The sequence below is a fragment of the Hyla sarda genome, chromosome 9 (assembly GCF_029499605.1).
Source record: "Hyla sarda isolate aHylSar1 chromosome 9, aHylSar1.hap1, whole genome shotgun sequence".
Classification (NCBI taxonomy): Eukaryota; Metazoa; Chordata; class Amphibia; order Anura; family Hylidae; genus Hyla; species Hyla sarda.
In genome coordinates, this window is record NC_079197.1 from 64156651 (window position 1) to 64178326 (window position 21676).

The 21676-nt window shown below is 43.3% G+C and overlaps 1 protein-coding gene across 4 annotated transcripts in view; it reads left to right on the plus strand.

Annotated features, from left to right (window-relative positions):
- Positions 1-20374, plus strand: part of TAF7L (TATA-box binding protein associated factor 7 like) — a 224037-nt gene extending 203663 nt beyond the window's left edge. For 2 of the 4 annotated variants that reach the window (XM_056540862.1, XM_056540861.1), the window contains exon 13: positions 20008-20374. In XM_056540862.1, the coding sequence (XP_056396837.1) occupies positions 20008-20052 (45 nt within the window). In that variant the 3' untranslated portion in view covers positions 20053-20374. The remainder of the gene's footprint in view (positions 1-20007) is intronic. The other 2 variants (XM_056540863.1, XM_056540864.1) reach the window with 1 other exon arrangement.
- Positions 20375-21676: the final 1302 nt, after the last annotated feature.

Sequence of the window (21676 nt, forward strand, 5' to 3'; positions counted from 1 at the left end):
CCCATGGTCACCGCTCTGGCTCTCCTGAACCACGTACCAGGTCGGAGTCTCCCTCTTCCAGGCCCGCCTCCAGTCGTTCACATTCTCCTGGGGATCTGGCAGACGAGGCTTCCAATTCGGCATCCGATTCAGAGGACACGGTGAAATCATAGTTATGGCCATAAGAGACACCTTTAACCTCGAGGACCCAGGAACTTTGGACGGAGCTCCACAAGTATCCTTTCATTGTGCCCGACCGGCACCCAAAGTGTTCAGCTCTCACGATGAATTTGATGCCTTTCTAGAATCTGCCTGTAAGCACCCTGAAAAGAAGTTTCAGGGACTGGAGAAGGTTCAAGCGCGATATCCTTTCGCCAAGGACCTTGCCTCCAAAGTGACTTCCTCTCAGTTAGTGGATCTTCCGGTTTCCTGCCTCTCTAAAGCTACCACTTTACCGCTGGCGGATGCGGCTGCCTTCAAGGATCCGGCAGACAAAAAGGTTGAGCGAAATATGCCTTTGAAGCAGCGGGTTCCTCCCTGCTACCTGCCTTCGCCTCCACCTGGGTCTAAGGCCCTTTCGGTTTGGCATTCCCAACTCTGTCAGGGCATTCTTTCAGGATCTTCCCCGGAAGAATTGTCCGCTTTGGCTCTCCAATGTTCCAATGCTGGAGACTTACTGTGTTCTGCTTCCTTGCACTCAGCTCGCTGCGCTGTGTTTGCCACCGGTAATCTGGTGGCCCTCCGTCGTTCCATTTATTACCTCAAAACAAGTATAGCACTTCTTTCCGCAGAAAGTCTTCTTCCTTCCTGTCCTTTCGGACATCTGGCCCCTCTAAAGGGTCCGGCCAGGCGCCTCCACGTGACAAGAAGACCCCCTTTTCAAGGCGCGTTCCTCTTGGAAGTTAGACGCCAACCGTTCTGACCGTTTTGCGGCCAAATCAGGCAACCGCAAACCCACTTCTGCATGAAGGGACGCCCCCACCCGTAGCTATTTCTCGGGTGGGAGGTCGCCTGTTGCTCTTTCAAGACGTTTGGACCACGTGCTCCCCGATCTCCCTTGCTTGCGAGGGAATTTCGGGAGGCTCTTCAGTCCCTTCTCGTCCAGGGTGTCATTATCCCAGTTCCTTCAAGGGAACGCTTTTGGGGTTTCTCTTCCAATCTTTTCGTGGTTCCCAAGAAAAACGGTTCTGTGCGGCCAATCCTGGATCTCAAACGTCTCGACCAACATCTTCTTATCCGCCATTTCCGAATGGAATCTCTCCGTCCGGTGGTGGCATCTATGGATCAAGGAGAGTTTCTTTCCTCGGTTTTTCCCGGACAACAGCGGTACCTCCACTTTGAGGTTCCGGAAGGTCATTATCAATTTGTGGCTCTCCCCTTCGTTCTAGCCACAGCGCCACGAGTCTTTACCAAGATTCTGGCGCCTGTGGTAGCTCTGTTGCGGTCGAAAGGGGTTTCAGTGATACCCTACTTGGACGTCCTCCTCATCAAGGCCTCCACCAGAGCCCAGGCTCTGGAGAATAAGAGCCTCACTCTTCAGACCTTATGTCGCTTCGGGTGGATAGTCAACCAAGACAAGTCAGTTCTCTCCCCCACCCAGTCTCTGATCTTCTTGGGGCTTCAGTTCGACTCCGCCTCTGCTCAGATTTGCCTCCCGCCGGACAAACGTCTGGCCCTCTTGTCGGGAGTCCGCTCCCTCCGGACACCATCCCCGATCACCATCCGTACTTGCATGGAAGTCCTGGGTCTGATGGTGGCAGCCATGGAGGCCGTACCCTTTGCCCAGTTTCATAACCGTCCCCTTCAGCTGGCGATTCTTGCACGATGGGACAGGTCTCCTCTTTCTCTTGATAGCAAGATTACATTCCCTCTCCAGACCCGTCAGTCTCTGCGCTGGTGGCTCAGCTCCCCCCTTCTTCTCCAAGGGCTTTAGTTCCTTCCCGTCCACTGGCAGTTGGTCACGACAGATGCCAGTCTGTCGGGCTGGGGGGGGTGTTTTCAGGGATCAGACGGTTCAAGGCCTTTGGCCTCCTCAAGTAGCCCTCCTTTCCATAAACGTCCTGGAACTGAGGGCGATTTATCTTTGTCTGAAGCATTGGGAGTCCCTGCTTCAGGGCCACCTTTTCCGTGTCCTCGGCTGTTGCATTCATCAATCGGCAGGGTGGCACTCGCAGCTCAGCAGCCATGTCCGAGGTGACAAAGATCCTCCTCTGGGCGGAACAAGTAGTTCCAGCCATTTCGGCAATTCACATTCCGGGAGTGCTCAACTGGGAAGCGGATTTCCTCAGTCGGAGGTGTTCGCACAGATCTGCGACCTCTCGGGGACCCCAGACGTGGATCTCTTCACGTCTTGACACAACTGGAAAGTTCCGACGTTTGTGTCAAGGTCCAGGCTCTAGCTGCAGATGCCCTAGTAAATCCGTGGTCGGACTTTATCCTGTCCTACCTGTTCCCTCCTCTCCCCCTCCTTCCCAGGGTTCTGAGGAAGCTCAAGGCGGAAGGAGTCCCCGCCATTCTGGTGGCTCCAGACTGGCCTCGAAGGGCATGGTATGCGGACGTGGTCTGGCTTCTGGACGATTTTCCGCTCCGCCTTCCTCTTCGTCCAGACCTACTGTCACAGGGTCCCGTTTGCCACCCCAATTTACAGTCGCTGCATTTGAGGGCGTGGCGGTTGAGACCGCGGTTCTAAGGGCCCGCGGCTTCTCTCCCCAGGTAATTTGCACCATGCTCAGGGCCCTCCTCTGCGAAAATTTATCACCATACCTTGCGGTCTTACTTTCGTTGGTGCGAAGCTCAGACCTTTTCTCCAATTACCTTTTCCGTTCCCAGTCTCCTCTCCTTTTTACAGTCTGGATTGGAACAAGGGCTGGCTCTCAGCTCCCTTAAGGGTCGGGTTTCGGCCCTATCTATTCTCTTTCAGCGTCCTCTGGCTTCCAACTCGCATGTCCGGACCCTCCTTCAGGACGTGGCACACGTTGTCCCTCCTTATCGGTCCCCTTCTCCCCCTTGGGACTTGAACTTAGTTCTAGGCGCTCTCCAAGGTGCACCTTTTGAGCCTCTTAGGGAGTTTCCCCTTCGCCTCCTATCCTGGAAGGTGGCTTTTCTTATAGCTATTACCTCTATTAGAATAGTATCTGAACAGGCAGCTCTCTCCTGACGTTCTCCTTTCCTGATAGTTCATCAGGACAAGGTTGTTTTCCGACCAGATCTGTCTTTCTTGCCTAAGGTCGTTTCGACTTTTCATCTCAACGAGGACATCGTCCTTCCGTCCTTTTGTCCCGCTCCTTCTCATCCCAGGGAGCACCTGCTCCACAAATTGGATGTGGTACGAGCTGTTCGGACTTATCTTTCCATCACCTCTTCCTTTCATCAGTGCGATTCTTTTTTCGTCCTTACGGAAGGTCGTCGGACGGGACAGCCTGCTTCTAAGGCCACCATTTCTCGGTGGATCCGATTTGCTATTTTGGAAGCTTACCGCTGCTAGGGGAGGACCCCACCCTTCAGGGTTTTGGTTAATTCCACCCGCTCTGTGGGAGCTCTCCGAAACAAGGCCTCGGCCTCGCAGATCTGTAAAGCGGCCACCTGGTTGTCTTTGCACACTTTTTCGAGATTCTACCAGGTTCATACTTTCGCATCGGCTGATGCTAGTCTGGGCTGTAAGGTGTTGCAGGCGGCAGTGGTACAGCCGACTGCCTGACCTTTTTTCTCTGCCCACCCAAGGGACGGCTTTGGTACGTCCCAGAGTCTTTGTCCCCCAATGGAACCGATACAGAAAAGGAGATTTTTTAGACTTACCGTAAAATCTCTTTCTCGAAGGATCCATTAGGGGACACAGTTCCCGCCCTTTTCTGGGGTACCTTTTCGGTTATCTGTCCGAGGGAGTGTTAAGTCATTTTTTCCTCTGGTCCTCGGACAGTTCGTGTTTTTTTTTTTTTTCTCTTTCACCTGTCGGTCTCCTCCTATTGCTCTGAGACTAAAACTGAATTGCTCAGTGGCCTGGAGGCGGGTATATCCTGCTGGGAGGAGACGACTTTTTGGTTACCATAGTGTCAAGCCTCCTAGAGACAGCAGCACCCAGAGTCTGTGTCCCCCAATGGATCCTTCGAGAAAGAGATTTTACGGTAAGTCTAAAAAATCTTTTTTCATTTTCACGGACCACTGTTCCAAATATGTCAGACACCTGTGGAGTGTAAAGGCTCACTGTACCCCTTATTACATTACATAAGGGGTGTAGTTTCACAAAATGGGGTCACATATGCGGGGGTCCATTGTTCTGGCACTGTGGGGGCTTTAACACACGTGGCCTTCAATTCTAGACAAATTTTCTCTTCAAAAGCCCAATGGCGCTCCTTCTCTTCTGAGCATTGTAGTTTTCCCGCAGAGCACTTTACATCCACATATGGGGTATGTTCTTACTCAGGAAAAAAAAGCCCCCCAAAATGTGTAACCCCATTTCTGCTATTTTCCCTTGTGAAAATGAAAAAATTAGGGTAACACCAGCATTTTAGTGAAATTTTTTTTTTTTCTTTTCCCATCCAACTTTAACGAAAATTCGTCAAACACCTGTGGGGTGTTAAGGCTCACTATACCTCTTGTTACATTTCGTGAGGGATGTATTTTCCAAAATGGGGTCACATGTGGGTATTTACATTTTTGGGTTTATGTCAGAACCGCTGTAAAATCAGCCACCCCTGTGCAAATCACCAATTTAGGCCTCAAATGTACATAGTGCACTGTAACTCCTCAGCCTTCTGGTGTGTCCGCAGAGCATTTTACGCCCACATATGGGGTATTTCCGTACTCAGGAGAAATTGCGTTACAAATTTTGGGGGTCTTTTTTTCCTTTTACCGCTTGTGAAAATAAAAAGTATAGGGCAACACCAGCATGTTAGTGTAAACATTTTTATTTTTTTACACTAACAGGCTGGCGTAGCCCCCAACTTTTCCTTTTCATAAGAGGTAAAGGGAGAAAAAGCCCCCAAAATTTGTAGTGCAATTTCTTCCAAGTACGGAAATACCCCATATGTGACCCTAAACTGTTTCCTTGAAATACGACAGGTGAGCGAGCACTATGCGCATTTGAGGACTAAATTAGGGATTGCATAGGGGTGGACATAGGGGTATTCTACACCAGTGATTCCCAAACAGGGTGCCTCCAGCTGTTGCTGAACTCCTAGCATGCATGGACAGTCAGTGGCTGTCCGGAAATGCTGGGAGTTGCTGTTTTGCAACAGCTGGAGGCTTTGTTTTGGAAACACTGCCGTACGATACGTTTTTCATTTTTATTGGGGGGGGGGGGGGCAGTGTAAGGGGGTGTCAAACTTCAAGCATGGAACTTACTGTAAACTCTACAGTGTAAGGGGGTGTATATGTAGTGTTTTACCCTTTATTTTGTGGTAGTGTAGTGTTTTTAGTATACAGTCGCACTGGCGGGTTTACTGTGAGTTTCCCGCTAGGAGTTTGTACTGCGGCTCAAACTTGAAGCAGGAAACTCACTGTAAAATCGCCCGTGTGAATATACCCATATACCCTGTACATTCACATGGGGGGGGCAAACCTCCAGCTGTTTCAAAACTACAACTCCCAGCATGTACTGACAGACCGTGCATGCTGGGAGTTGCACTGTTGCAACAACTGGAGGCACACTGGTTGGAAAACCTTCAGTTAAGTTCTGTTACCTAACTCAGTATTTTCCAACCAGTGTGCCTCCAGATGTTGCTAAACTACAACTCCCAGCATGTACTGATCACCGAAGGGCATGCTGGGAGATGTAGTTATGCAACAGCTGGAGGTAGACAACTACAACTCCCAGCATGCTGAGACAGCTGTTTGCTGTTTGGGAATGCTGGGATTTGCAGTTTTGCAACATCTGGAGGACTACAGTTTAGAGACCACTGCACAGTGATCTCCAAACTTTGGCCCTCCAGATGTTGCAAAACTACAAATCCCAGCATGCCCAGACAACAAACGGTTGTGTGGGCATGCTAGGAGTTGTAGTTTTGCAAAATCTATAGGGCCACAGTTTAGAGACCACTTCACAGTGATTTCAAAACTGTAGCCCTCCAGCCGTTGCAAAACTACAAATCCTAGCATGCCCAAACAGCTGCCTGGGCATGCTGGGAGTTGTAGTTTTGCAACCTCGGGAGGGCTACAGTTTAGAGACCACTGTATAGTCGTCTCAAACTGTAGCCCTACAGATGTTGCTAGGCAACTCACCAGCTTCTGTAGGATCCAGGGAGCTGCATCGCCGTCCTCTGCTGCCGTAAATTCTCCGCCACCCCCGATGAGTAAGTGACTTCGGTGCCAGTCCTCCTTGGTTTCCCCGTAGTACCCGGCCCACAGTGGGTGGGCAGAATGGGGAAACCGAAAGTTAACTCCCCAGCCCCCGTTTTGCTATTGGTCATCACTTGTAGACGACCTGCTGATCGAAATTCCCACGGACATACATGTACGTCATTTAACTACCAGGGTCCCATGACGTATCGATACGACATGGGTCCTTAACAGGTTAAATGGCAATGTTTAATGAGGTCAGATGAAGAAAAAAATGGCAACACAAAAAATGAGGAAAAAAAACTAAAAACATAAGCTTTAAATAATTGGTATCACCATAACTGTATCAACCCACAGAATAAAGATAACTTCATTTTTACTGCACAGTGAAAGCCATAAAAAAATTTTTTTTTTAAAAGAACACATTTTCCACAATATTTTGGAGTTTTTCATAAAAATGTTGCATGAATCAACAGTAATTTCACACTAATATATTAGTAAAAGTTATTACGAACGTGGCCAAACCTATTATGTGTAGGACTTTTTGTTTTGGTTTTGTTTGTGATATTGGGAAAGGGGTGCTTATTTATTTATTACACTTCATTTATTGACAAACCTTTTTATTTTTATACTGCAGTACATCTGTACTGCAGCAAAGCATAACTGTTGGTATTACACTGACACAGCCTTTGAGATCTAGCCCATGGTTGGACCTCTCAGGCTTTCTTCCATACTCGGCAGACAGGGGGGTCACTGATGGGGAACAGAGGCAGCCTCCTCCCCTGTCCATCCTATAGATTCCTGCTATAGGATTGCTGCTGCAAGGTGGCGGGGCAGGGTGAAGCGGTGGGGGGGACTGGCAACAGCTGGAGGCACACTAAAGGTTGGGTCAGAAAATATCTTATAAATATAAGATATGTACCTTACAATATAATGTGGTCACAGATTGTATTGGCTTTAGCATGCTTTTGCTAGACTCACCTGACAGGTAGCTGTCTAGTCTTAACACTTTCAGTGTGGTGTAGTCTTAGCAGCTCCTTCCTCCCTTCTTCCCTCCTGGGAAGCTTGGCTGTATCTTGTTTCTGAGCTAAAGCCCCTCCCCCTTAGTGATATCACTACCTGTGACCAGCCTTTACAGCCTCCATCAGCCTACATCATCTTCCTGTCATATATACATGTCTTTATTTATATATACAAGTCTTTATATACCATGTTGAACAATTCCACAGGCAGAGGAGCAGACAGGGAATAAACACACGCGCTGCAGTCTTCTGCAGCAGCTCTGGGCAGAGAACTGGCATGAGTGCTGTGGGAGAGGAGTAGGCAGAGTGGGAGGTTGTGATCAAGGGCTCAGGGAAAGCACTTAATACTGAGAAACTGCTCAGCCAAGAAGTACAGTGATTAATTAAAGGGTACCTCTCATCAAATAAACTTTTGATATATTTTAGATTAATGAATGTTGAATAACTTTCCAATAGCATGTTAATGAAAAATATGCTTCGTTCTATTGTATTTTTCCCGATCAGTCCTGTCAGCAAGCATTTCTGACTCATGCTGGAGTCCTAAACACTCAGAGCTGCCAGCCTGCTTTGTTCACAGCCAAACAGGCTGTGAACAAAGCAGGTTGGCAGCTCTGAGTGTTCTCCTTTGTGAACAAAGCAGACTGGCAGCTGGTAGTGTTTAGGACTCCAGCATGAGTCTGAAATGCTTGCTGCCAGGACTGGTAGGGAGACCCCTAGTGGTCATTTCTTCAAAGTGGAAAATTAAATAGAAAGAAGCATATTTTTTAATAACATGCAATTGTAAAGTTATTCTGCATACATTAATCTATAATATATCAAAAGTTATTTTGATGAGAGGTACCCTTTAAAATAGGAAGACAGGACTTCAGACCCGCAAAACAAAGAGGTAAGCAATGCTTTATGCTTTTGCAATATTTATTTTCTCGTTCGCCTCATTGGGGGGGGGGGACACAGGATATCATGGGTATATGCTCAAAATTCATTGCCCTATTTAATCAAAATACAAATAACCCTTGTGGGAATCCTTCCTCTGGGACATGAAGCCCTGTTTCTAGGGAATCAATAAAATATAACTTGTATTACACTATTTTAAAACCAGTAACAACAGACCTAAAGGGTTAAAAATATCAGTGATCACTCTTGTATTTCTTAAAGACTATATTGGCTGTTATTTCCAGCTCCTATAAAGGAAATCAAGGAATGGACAGGCACAGTGAAGGACTTTTAGTCCTGTGGGTGCACAGTTCCAGGAGGCTTGACTCACAGGGGGCATCCTCTACATCTAGAGGAAAGAAGGTTTCTACACAAGCACAGACGGGGGTTCTTTACTGTAAGAGCAGTGAAACTGTGGAATTCTCTCCCGGAGGAGGTGGTCATGGTGAACTCTAATAGCGTTCAAAAAGGAGCTGGATGCATTTTTGCAGAGTAAGAACATTGCTGGTTATGTATACTAGATTCATAGGGACAGAAGGTTGATCCAGGGATTTATTCTGATTGCCACATTTTGAGTCGGGAAGGAATTTTTACCTCTAGTATGAGGGTTTTTTGCCTTCCTCTGGATCAACTCAACTCAATAGGGCCTTATTAGGGATATAGGTTGAACTTGATGGACTCTGGTCTTTCTTCAACCTTATGAACTATGTTACAGTCCCAGGAAATCCAAGTATAGATAATGAAGCGGCACTCCAAACGGATTCAATCCAGTGGTGTTTTATTCACTCATCACAGCAAAAGGTGCAACGTTTTGGTCTACAATTTGGACCTTTTTCAAGCATTCCAGCTCCTATAGGTGTCTTTGTAGTAGGATATTCCAAACTATAGTCTAAGCGGAGGTCTTTAACACCATCCTTTGCTGTAGATGGGCATCTGATGGTTTCTCACACCATCTACTATTGTTGGCTTTGTTTATCCTATCTACCACTTTTGTATATAGTGTAAGCATCATCAGTAGATTGAGAGATCACTGCCTAAAACCATTCACCAGACTCCCCAAGGCTTTGTCAAGGGTTTGGGAGGCTAATAGACTCTTATTGTGTCGTCACTTCCCATGTCATTTCTGGTAGTCGCTGCCAATCCTCTGCAAATACATCATATATTGTCTCATGACACACTCTGGTCATGTGATCGTTCCAGGGATCCCATTCGCATGATCTCGCACTATGTTTACGTAGGATGGAGACATCTGTGCATGTTTCCGCACTTCAAACTGTCCAGAGTTAAAGAGTAGCTATCATAAATTAATCTGTCCCTAAAACCCTCCAGCACATGTCCCTGACTAACCTTAACACTAATCCTGGCATTTATTTTGTTTAAACCCCCCCCCCTCCTTTGTACCTTTTATTCAGGCTTATCAGCCTGCACAGTCATCGGTGGCTCAGTGAGGGAGGAAGTGGGCGTGGCCCAGCAGGCTCAACGTCATGTGATGCCTCCCAGGGCTGGCTTTCACAATTTGTAATAGTATACTGTACATGTATACTTTGGATGGAATAAATTCTCTATTTTCATCATTATTTATACTTTATTGCTGTGGTTTTACCTAGTAAGCTTGAATGTAAAACTGCAGCCTTACTGTATAGATGGTGATGATAAGAGTGAATTTTTTTCGTCCAAAAATATGCATAATAATTATAACTTGATATTGAGCGTGCATAGCATGCTGGCTCATTCCATGTATTGAGTCAGCATGCTATGCACGCTCAATATCATGTAATAAGCCAGCATGGTATGCGCGCTCATTATCCGGTATTGAGCTATCATGGTATGCACGCTCATTTTCATGTATTGAACCAGCATGCTATGCACGCTCAATACATGAAAATGAGCTTGCATACCATGCTGGCTCAATACCTGATATTGAGCGTGCATAGTATGCTGGCTCAATACATGAAATTGAGCGTGCATAGCATGCTGACTCAATACATGTAATGAGCCAGCAAGCTATGCAGGCTCAATACATGTAATGAGCCAGCAGGCTATGCACACTCAATACCATGTATTGAGCCAGCATGCTATGCATGCTCAATATCATGTAATGAGCCAGCATAGTATGTACACTCATTATCAGGTATTGAGCCAGCATGCTATGCACGCTCATTTTCTGGTATTGAGCCAGCATGCTATGCACGCTCAATACATGAAAATGAGCGTGCATACCATGCTGGCTCAATACCGGATATTGAGCGTGCATACCATGTTGGCTCAATACATGATATTGAGCGTGCATAGCATGCTGACTCAATATATGTAATGAGCCAGCATGCTGTGCATGCTCAATACCATATATTGAGCCAGCATGCTATGCACGCTCAATATCAGCTATTGAGCCAGCATGCTATGCATGCTCAATATCATGTAATGAGCCAGCATAGTATACACGCTCACTATCAGGTATTGAGCAAGCATGGTATGCACGCTCAATATCAGGTATTGAGCCAGCATGGTATGCACGCTCATTTTCATGTATTGAACCAGCATGCTATGCATGCTCAATACATGAAAATGAGCGTGCATAGCATGCTTGCTCAATTCCTGATAATGAGCGTGCATACCATGCTGGCTCATTACATGAAATCAAGCGTGCATACCATGCTGGCTCAATATCTGATATTGAGCGTGCATAGCATGCTGGCTCAATACATGATATTGAGCATGCATACCAATTGCCTTCAGATGACCCCAAAGATAAAAGTATAAGGGGGTCAGATCGGGAGACCTTGGGGGCCATTCAACTGGCCCACGACGACCAATCCACTTTCCAGGAAAACTGTTCATCTAGGAATGCTCGGACCTGACACCCATAATGTGGTGGTGCACCATCTTGTCAGTTCCGAGCATTCCTAGATGAACAGTTTCCTGGAAAGTGGATTGGTCTTTGTGGGCCAGTTGAATGACCCCCAAGGTCTCCCTATCTGACCCCCTTAGACTTTTATCTTTGGGGTCATCTGAAGGCAAATGTCAATGCTGTGAAAATACGAGATGTGCAGCACCTGAAATTATGGATACTGGAAGCCTGTGCTAGCATTTCTCCTGCGGTGTTGCTATCAGTGTGTGAAGAGTGGGAGAAGAGGGTTGCATTGACAATACAACACAATGGGCAGCACATTGAACACATTTTATAAGTGATCAGAAACTTGTAAATAACTCATGAAAAAATAAAGTTACGTTGAAACCAAGCACATCCTTGTTTTTCTTGTGAATTTCCCAATAAGTTTGATGTGTCACATGACCCTCTTCCGATTAAAAAAACAAAAGTTAGATTCAAAATGGCCAACTTCAAAATGGCCGCCATGGTCACCACCCATCTTGAAAAGTTTCCTCCAACACATATACTAATGTGTCACGAACAGGAAGTTAATATCACCAACCATTCCCATTTTATTAAGGTGTATCGATATAAATGGCACACCCTGTAGATAGATAGATAGATATACACACACATATATATATATATATATATATATATATATATGTATATATGTATCAGGGCTGGGCAGTATACCGGTTCATACCGAATACCGAAATTTTTGTGCTGAACTATATGAATTTTAACCCATACCGCAATACCGGTTTGGCCCCTCCCTCTCGGGAATGAATGAATTATCAGCCCGCTGCGCTGTCCCCATCGGGGAACTAATCATATGTGGCCCGTGATCGCTGTTATGCCCCCCCCCCCCCCCCCCCCAATTAATTATCAGCCCAGCGCTACTACTCACATATGTCACCTGCAAGCGCTGCCCTCCTCGTCCTGTTTGTTGCGGCCGCCGGCACTGACACTCTATACCAGTGGTCTTCAACCTCCAGATGTTGCAAAACTACAACTCCCAGCATGCTGTGAGTTGTAGATTTGCAACATCTGGAGGTCCGCAGATTGCAAACCACTGCTCTATACTGTATCCCTATGCCCGGGCTGCAAAAGGTAAACAAAATAAACTTTAAAGGAGAACTGTCAGATATTTTCTCCCGCACTATCCACAGGTACTGGTGGATAGTGCGGGAGACGCTGATTAAAACGAGCCCTACCATGGTTGGATCCGCCCGGCGGTTCTCCCGCAAGTGTAGTTTTATTATCTGTTGAAATCTTGCTGTAACTGTCACTGGCGGGGCTTCTGCAGGTTAACTGGCACTGACGTCAGCGCTGCTTATGAATATTCATCCCCCTCCCTCATAGAGAGTATAGAGAGTGTCAGCGCAGGCAGCCGCAACAAACAGGAGGACGAGGAGGCAGCGCTTGCGGCTGACATGTGAGTATTTACCCCGATGGGGACAGTGCAGGGCAGGGCTAATAATACATTTTGGGGGAGGGGGGGGAATACCTTTATGTACCATGGAACCGCCATAAGTTACAAAAATACCGTGGTATACATATTTGGCCAAACCGCCCAGCCCTAATATATATATACACATATAGTGGGGATCAAAAGTTTGGGCACCACGGGTAAAAAAAAATTATTAATGTGCATAAAGAAGCCAAGGAAAGATGGGAAAATCTCCAAAAGGCATCAAATTACAGATTAGACATTCTTTTAATATGTCAACAAAAGTTAGATTTTATTTCCATAATTTACCCTTTCAAGATAGCAGAAAACAAAAAAATGGCATCTGCAAAAGCTTGGGCATCCTGCAGAGTTAATATCTTGTACTGCCCCCTTTGGCAAGTGTCACAGCTTGTAAACGCTTTCTATAACCAGCAGAGTCTTTCAATTCTTATTTTTGCCCATTCTTCCGTACAAAAGTCTTCCAGTTCTTTGAGATTTCTGGGCTGTCTGTCACGCACTGCTCTTTTAAGGTCTATCCATAGATTTTTCAATTATGTTGAGGTCAGGAGATTGTGAAGGCCGTGGCAAAACCTTCAGTTTACGCCTCTTGATGTAATCCCCCGTGGATTTCGAGGTGTGTTTAGGATCATTATCCATTTGTAGAAGCCATCCTCTCTTTAACTTTAACAAGTTAGCATCCAAAATTTGCTGAAATTTTCCTTCTACTCGTGAGATGTTCCCTGTGCCACTGGCTGCAATACAACCCCAAAGCATGATTGAACCACCCCCATGCTTAACAGTTGGACAGAGGTTCTTTTCATTAAATTCTGTTCCCCTTCTTCTCCAAACGTACCTTTGCTCATTCCGGCCAAAATGTTCAAGTTTAACCTCATCGGTCCACAGAACTTGTCTATATGTTCATTTGCAAAGTTCAAACGCTGATTTTTGTGGTGAGGACTTAGAAGAGGTTTTCTTATGATGACTCTTCCATGAATATCATATTTGTACAAGTATAGTGTACCACAACTCCAGTGTCTGCCAGATCTTTCTGGAGGGATTGTGCAGTCAAATGTGGGTTTTGAATTGTTTTTCTCACAATCCTGCAAGCTGTTCTGTCTGATATTTTCCTTGGTCTTCCAGATCTTGCTTTAACTTCCACTGTTCCTAATGACTGCCATTGCCATTTCTTAATTACATTCCGAACAGAGGATATTGACATCTGAAAACGTTTTGCTATCTTCTTATAGCCTTCTCCAGCTTTGTGAGCGTCAACTATTTTCAGTTTCAGAGTTCTAGACAACTGCTTAGAAGGACCCATGGTGCTGATTGTTGGGGCAAGGTCAGATGAGTCTGGGCATTTAAAACCTTTGAGATTGACATCACCTGGTCTTCCCAGATGATGATTGAGAACAATCCATGACACTTGCAGGTCTCAGCTTTGCAAAGGGGGCAGTGCATGCTATAAATTCTGCAGGGTCCCCAAACTTTTGCAGACGCCATTTTTTTGTTTTCTGTTATTTTGAAAGTTTAAATGATGGAAATAAAATCTAACTTTTGTTGACATATTATAAGAATGTCTAATCTGTAATTTGATGCCTTTTGGAGAATTTTCCATCTTTCCTTAGCTTCTTTATGCACATTAATACAAATTTTTACCTGGGGTGCCCAAACTTTTGATCCCCACTGTATATATACATAGGTAGTCAAGGTATGAGAGTGGCACTGTGTGAGATTCAGATCCCAGGATCCAGACGGGTGCTCAGTCCTATGCAAGACTTGACCAACACATCCCAAGTAGTATAGTTCCAACAAATAATAGGGCGGCACTCCAGCGATCCAAAGTAGAAAAAGTAACTTTATTCACCCAAAATGTGAAGCAAGGTTTCAACCTACTCAATGAGGTCTTTTTCAAGCATGCTTGAAAAAGACCTCATTGAGTAGGGTTGAAACGTCGCTTCACGTTTTGGGTGAATAAAGTTACTTTTTTTTACTTTGGATCGCTGGAGTGCCGCCCTATTATTTATTGGAACAATATATATACACACATACACACACATGTATATACATACACATATATATATATATATATATATATATATATATATATATATACATATATGAGGGGGGGGGGGGGGGAAATAATTCCTGGACCATGTAAGGTAACACATAGTGGCCAGGATTACAAATGTAAAAAAAAGTATGAAAGGTAAATTATTTCTAAAATAAAATATATTACAAACATTGTTATTTATGCATAATCTATATTATATTAAAAGTAATGTTTAATGAGAGTACCCATTTAAACATGCTTACTGCGCACAATCGCGGGCTTCATCTCTCTCCTCTCTTACATTCTCCCTACATATTGGGGCCATCTGTGCATGTCTTCATACTTAGAACTGTCTGCGCTTATCATACTCATTGCGCATGATCGCAGACTTTTTCTCTCCTCCATTCTCGTTCTCTATTGTGCATGCTCCTATATTTATCCTCAAATTCTTCATTCTACATTTTCTACGTTGGGAACCAGCATTGATCAATAGAGTAGGTATGTCTGTTTAATTAATGGAAAATAAGGACTCTTCTCCCTATATCCTTATGGTCCTAATTAACTCAAAGTATAATATTTAGAATGGATAGATATAATACCTATTAGGAATAAGTATATCATACAAGAGACATGATGGTCAATGCATATAAATTTGTGTCCATTATAATATTTTAATAAGAGACCCCCATCCTCATTGTGTAATACATTATACTGGTGATCATCATCACTGTAGATTTCTATTAAACATATCCTCATTATACTACTCCTATTGCATCTATTATTCATTTACTGAATATCCCTTCCCCTTAGTGTTTCTAAGTTGACGTTTTATTAAGAAACCTATTAAGAGAGTATTGTATTGTTTGATTGACATACTACTAAACAGCACACTTTATTTAGCGACAGTTTTTTATTGTAGTTTTATGTTATTTTATTTAGTCTTTCTTATGACCAGTAGGAGGCAGACGCAGGTCTGGAACTCTCCAGACTTGATATTTTCTGTTATTTTCCAGTTAGGAACATTTAGTTAGGCATTTCCTTTTTTTAAATTATATTCAGGTAAAGGGCGACAGGGATACAATCAACTGCTCTTAAGCATCACCCGATCTACTACACGTGGGCATGTTTCTTACTCTACCAGTACCATTGTTGGCAGGTGCAAAATAGAGGAAGCAGCGCTGCACATGGGAGCAGCTCCCAGGTAGCGAGATGCAGGCTACCAGAGTTGGATGCCCCCTAGTGGCTGAAAAGGGTATTTTCAGCTTCATAGTCTCAGCCTGCATTTGCCCCTCCTCTGATGGCAAAAGTTATATTACAGCTTGTACCTCCCATGCAACTCTTTCTTGATGTGTACAGTTTATGGTACAGTCCCTGTTTTTTTTAACTAGAATCTGCCTTTCCTGGTTTCCTCCCCAATCATGGTTCCCTTCCCCTCCCCCTACTTACTTACATAGGAGCCTTTATTTAACACTGTTTCAAAAGGGATGCAGTTTCCTCTGTTATGTGAATGTGACATGTTTGACCCACAATAATGGGTTGTACACACCGTGTCTGCCGCATCTGCGACTGGAGTTCAAGTACCCCATTACCAGTGCGAGGTGGCCGAATAGGTGATCCTATGCAGAGCTCATGGAGAGCGAGATGTCTGCCACATCTGTAGCCGCAGTTCCGGTACTTCACAATGAGTGAGAGTTGACTGAAGAATGGACCCTCTACGGAGAGAGCTTGATGTCTGCCTTGTCTGTATCTACAGTTCCGGTACCCAACTTCCAGTGATAGGTTATCAACAAGGGTGTCCCTGCAGGTGCAAAAGACCAACTACAGCAACAGCAGCCACTTTACCCTTTCCATAAGTGGTGTAATTTTGGTGTTCAGGTGGTCTTCTACTATTGCTTTTGCGTAACGGTTGGTGCTCCACATGTTTTTTTTTTCTCCACCGTCGGACACCCACACCATGTCTGCTGTTTCAGCAAGTGCAGTTACAGTACACTGCTACCATCGCGTGGTGCCTGAAAGGGTGTCCCTATGTAGGCAATGGACACGCTATGAAAATAGCGTCCTCCTTCCCTTCCTTCGGTGGTGTAATAGTGGCTTTCTGTGTACATGTGCCTGCTTTTCTTGCTCAAGGCTGCCACATCTGGGGGGCTGGTGCTCCACTGCTAGTGCGAGGTGTCCAAAGAGCTTGGCTGTCTCTGAGCTCAAGCCCCTCCCCCTTAGTGATACCACCACCTGTGACCAGCCTTTACAGCCTCCATAATCCTATACCATCTTCATACTTTATGCTTTTGCTTCTTTTATTTATTTTCTCGTTCGCCTCATTGGGTGACACAGGATACCATGGGTATATGCTCTGACACTAAGAAAAAAGTCTGCTACTCACTGCCAAGATATACCCGCCCACAGGCAGTGAGCTATTCAGTTTCAGCTAGTGTCAGTAGGAGGCAGACCCAGGTCTGGAGCTTTCCAGACATGGTCTTTTCTTTTGTTATTTTGCAGTTAGGAACATTTAGTTAGGTATTGCCTTCTTTTTTTTATTTTAATCAGGTTAAGGGCAATGGGGATACAATCAAAGGCTCTTCAGCATTCCCTGATCTACTACACATGACAAAGGAGCATTCTTATTACTCTACCAGTACCATTGTTGGCAGGTGCTGTTGTACCCTTGTCGCCAAAGCCTTGCGCCTGCTAACGATGGGGGAGATTTATCAAAACCTGTGGAGAGAAAGTCAACCAGTTGCCCATAGCAACCAATCAGATCGCTTCTTTCATTTTGAACAAAGCTTCTAAAAAATTTAAGAAGCCATCTGATTGGTTGCTAGGGGCAACTGGTAAACTTTTCCTCTACACAGGTTTTGAGAAATCTCCTCCCTTGTTCTTAAGACAGGCTTGATGCAGTGCGGTCATAAGCTGTCTGAAGATTTTAGGGTATAAGCAAGTCCATAGAGAAGTATTCGCACTCTGAATCTCAAGCCGGATTTCATTTGGCTGGAGATTCCATATTGTGAAATCAGCCTTAAAGAAGCCGGGGCCCCATAGGGAGATCGCAGGGGTCCCAGCGGTCAACCCTAGCCGATCTTACACTCATCCCCTATCACAATCACTTATCCCTTTTCAGCTGGACATCTTTTTTAGGGTCTGTTCACACGTACAGTATACTGTGCAGATTTGATGTGTAGGTTTTGAAGCTGTATTCAATCATTAAGTTTACATTGAAATCTGCAACATAAAATCATATGCATCAGATCTGCACAGAATACTGTGTGAATAGACCCTTAACGTAGCAGCTGATTTCATTCACCACTTCATGAATGAACACAGAAATCAGAACACAGTTATTGGGATCAATGTACAATATGTGCAGATTTTTTTTCTTCTTTTATCAAGCACAAATCACTGTTTTAGACAGAATTCTGTTTAGAGTTGTGAAGTCAACTCTTTAATGATTATACAGTGCAATAACACATTAAACATGTAAAAATAGCAAATAGTACAAGTTTCCTATCATTTCCTCTATAGTTGTTTAACCCATTAAAGGAAATCTGTCATCAGTATCACCCGCACTAAGCTGTCATACAGGCTTTTAGTGCGAGTGATTAAAACAATGCCTACAGTGTCCCAAAATGTCCAGCCATTCCCCCATTATTCTTGTTTTTCTTCTTATGCTAATTAAGTATTAGGGGCATAAGCAGAGCTACGACTGAAGCTTTTCACCCAGGAAGCCGGGTTTGCACCGTAGAGTAAACCTGCCGCGTGAGCAGGGAGGGAGGTGATGCATATAGGGATGAACTGGGCGGAGCGCCAGCCTGGCCGAAGATGACGTAGGGGTGCCTGGAGCTCCGGCCGTAGCTCTGCCCATGCCCCAAAAACTTAATTTACATACGAAGAAAAACAAGATTAATGGGGGAACGGCTGGACATTTTGGGACACTGTAGGCATTGTTTTGATCAGTATCACCCGCACTACCAGCCTGTATGACAGGTTAGTGCGGGTAATACTGATGACAGATTTCCTATTAGTAAAGTAAATTTAGTATGTTTGAGAAAACAAAATCAATACAAGCATAAAGCTAGCATTATAAGCTTAGTTATATTACCCCCCTTTTTGCTGGTAGGAGTCCAGAATAAGACTGAAGAGCTGAGTCATTTAAGACTACCTGGTTGCTAGAAACATAATTCTAGCAGCTAATTAATTTTTCAATGCAACCCTAGCTGCCCAATGTGACATCACATTTTTGTCTTGGGTATAGTATATGGCTGCAGGATACTATTGTATCTGTTTTATTATAAAATTCATATGCTATGCCTATATATTGACAGACCGTTGCTGTGCTCCATGTAACATGACTGCCGGATGAACTGTTGCACATGTTCCTGTTGCTGCTGTCTGTACAAAACTATTATGGCACAAGAAATTGACAATTTACATAATCACGTGCCACATATAAAAATACAAAGAAGTATTTTTGAGTGCAAAATGAGCTAACTGAGGAAGACAATGGCCCTGATTTATCAATCTGTCTGAGACAGAAACTGGAGTGATTTTCCCTAGCAACCACAGCTCTTGTATTATATCTTAAAGAGTTCTGGTAAAATGAAATCTGAACTATGACTGGTTGCTATGGGCAAGTTTTTGTCTCAGACAGATTGATAAATCAGGGCCAATGTGTTTTGTAGGATACAGCATAAAGGTGACCATATACATTATATAAATGTTTCCTTAAGTAGTAAGGAGGATTGGATTGTTGGATGTCAAGAAGGCCAAGAAACTTTTGTTCTCAGGGGACATTAACTACATGCAGAGGTATCTAGCAGGAGCTTACTTATTCTAAGTTAAGCAAGCATATGTATTGTTGTGTGGGAGGGGGAATGTTGAAAGAAATAGCTGTCGTCCTAATGTGCTGCTCCATCATATATACATAATCATTTACTACTGTCAGACAAGAGATTGCTACACATGCTCTGAATCAGTAATAGAATAGAGCCCAGTGGGCATGCACGGTTACCATACAGGCACTTCTTGATGTGTCTGTCTGATGCTAGCCATAAATAAAAATAAAGCTGTCACTGAGGTTATGAGTTTCTACATATGCAGGGATTTCCCAAAATGCATTCAAGTTAAAGAATTGGAAAATGCATATCTGGGATGAGAATAACCCTTAAACTAGGTCCCCAGCTCCCAGTCAAACTAGCACCGTAGCTAAGGAAAGGAAGGAACAAGTATGGTTTGCAGTTTTTAAGTTCTTCTTTTGGTTAATGAGAAATACTTTATAAAAGAGATAACATATTGCTTTCAGAAACAGATGTATTAGTGCATTGTATATTATAAGAAAAAATGTCTTAACCGTACCCTACCAATAACCCTATAATGTCAAAACAAGTAGAGCATGTATGCTTAGTAGTTTATAATAATTTTTATATTTTCTCTTAAGGTGACATCATTGCAGGAGCAGCTTGAAGCCCTGATAGAGAAATGAGGATCAAACTGATACAAGATAACCCACACCTTAACTCTATAATTTCTTTTGGTACTAAGTAGTCTTCAGGCTGATGGGTTGGAAGAGAACAGTGTAACAGATTCTAAATAAAGACCAATATCTACACTCAATGGACTCTCTACAATAACCATCCTGTCATTGTGAGAAACTGATGAATTTTATGTTGGATTTATAAGAAAACTACACAGCGAAATTTGATTTCTATCACATAGCAAAAATAAATACTGCTTAAAAATAAAGAAAAATCTGGTGATTTGTTTAAATCAGGTTTTTATGTTAATCATATTTTGAATAATTTTTTTTTTTTTTTTTTTTTTTTTTTTTTAGAGATCTCGGTTTAAGGTCCATGAATTCTGCAGTAAAACATGTACACAAATAAAGAAAATACAATCAGAAAATAGAATCAGATAATTCTGAGGGGAAAAAAACTAGACAAAACACTCCCTTTAATAGAGAACCATTAACAGTGTTGTTTTGAACAAGGGAATAAACTTGTCAGTTATCAACCTGAAATGGTTTGCATCAAATATTTAACTTGGATTGTGTTTGTAAGAAGTACTTCATTATTTTTATTTTTTTATCTTTTAGCAAGTATTCCAATGAACGCTGCTGCTTCAGTAAACGATCACATGCATTAACCATCCCATCGAACAATTGCCTGCTGCATTTAAAGTTGATGTCCACCTTTTAACACCATAGTGCAGTGTTTTCCAACCAGTGTGCCCCCAACAAGTTTTGTAACAGCTGCAGGCACACTGGTTGGGAAACACTGCCATTTTGTATTTAGACCTTTAATTATCTCAACATCTCTGCATAGATAATTAAAAAATACCTACAGTGCTAAATAAAGATTGGTTTAAAGGGAAATGTACGTAAGTCAGTAATTGAAAGCATAGAGGGGGTTTTAACAGTACATACTCTGATCGTGTCACTGTTACAAGTGGGGTGCCACAGTGGTCAATATTGGGACCTATTTAAATGAAATTTATTAATGATCCTGTTTAGGGATTGCATAATTAAATAAAATTTTTGCAGATAATACTAATCTGTGTAACATTAACACAAACAAATGCATTGTAACAAGGAATGCTATGTTCACATTAGCATTGTTAAAATCTGTTATGAAATGTCCATTATTGAAACATAACATTCATAACAGATATGAAACTGATGTTAACAGAAGTTTATCTCCATTAATGTCCGTTATTTTTTAACCAGTTTTTTTATTTTTTATTGAGCATGCTTATTAGCAATAACAGAGGTTACTTCTGTCACCATAGACTTCAATGTTAAATAATTAACGCACCTTAGAATATCCTTTGACAGGGAGAAAATACTGTATGCCCAGTATTTTTCTCTGTTACAAATAACTTATATAAACTGATAACTGAGTACATTGGAAATGAAAAAAAAAGATCATTGGAATAAATGGGATCCGTTACACTCATTTCTGTTTCTGTCAATTTCTCTAACGGAATTGAGTAATAGAAATGTAAACCCAGGATTAGGCTCAGGATTGGCAGATATGGCTAATTATTGTGAGGTTGTGCACATGAGAAAGGAAAATCTATGTCGGGAATATTTTCTATATAAGCAAAAACAC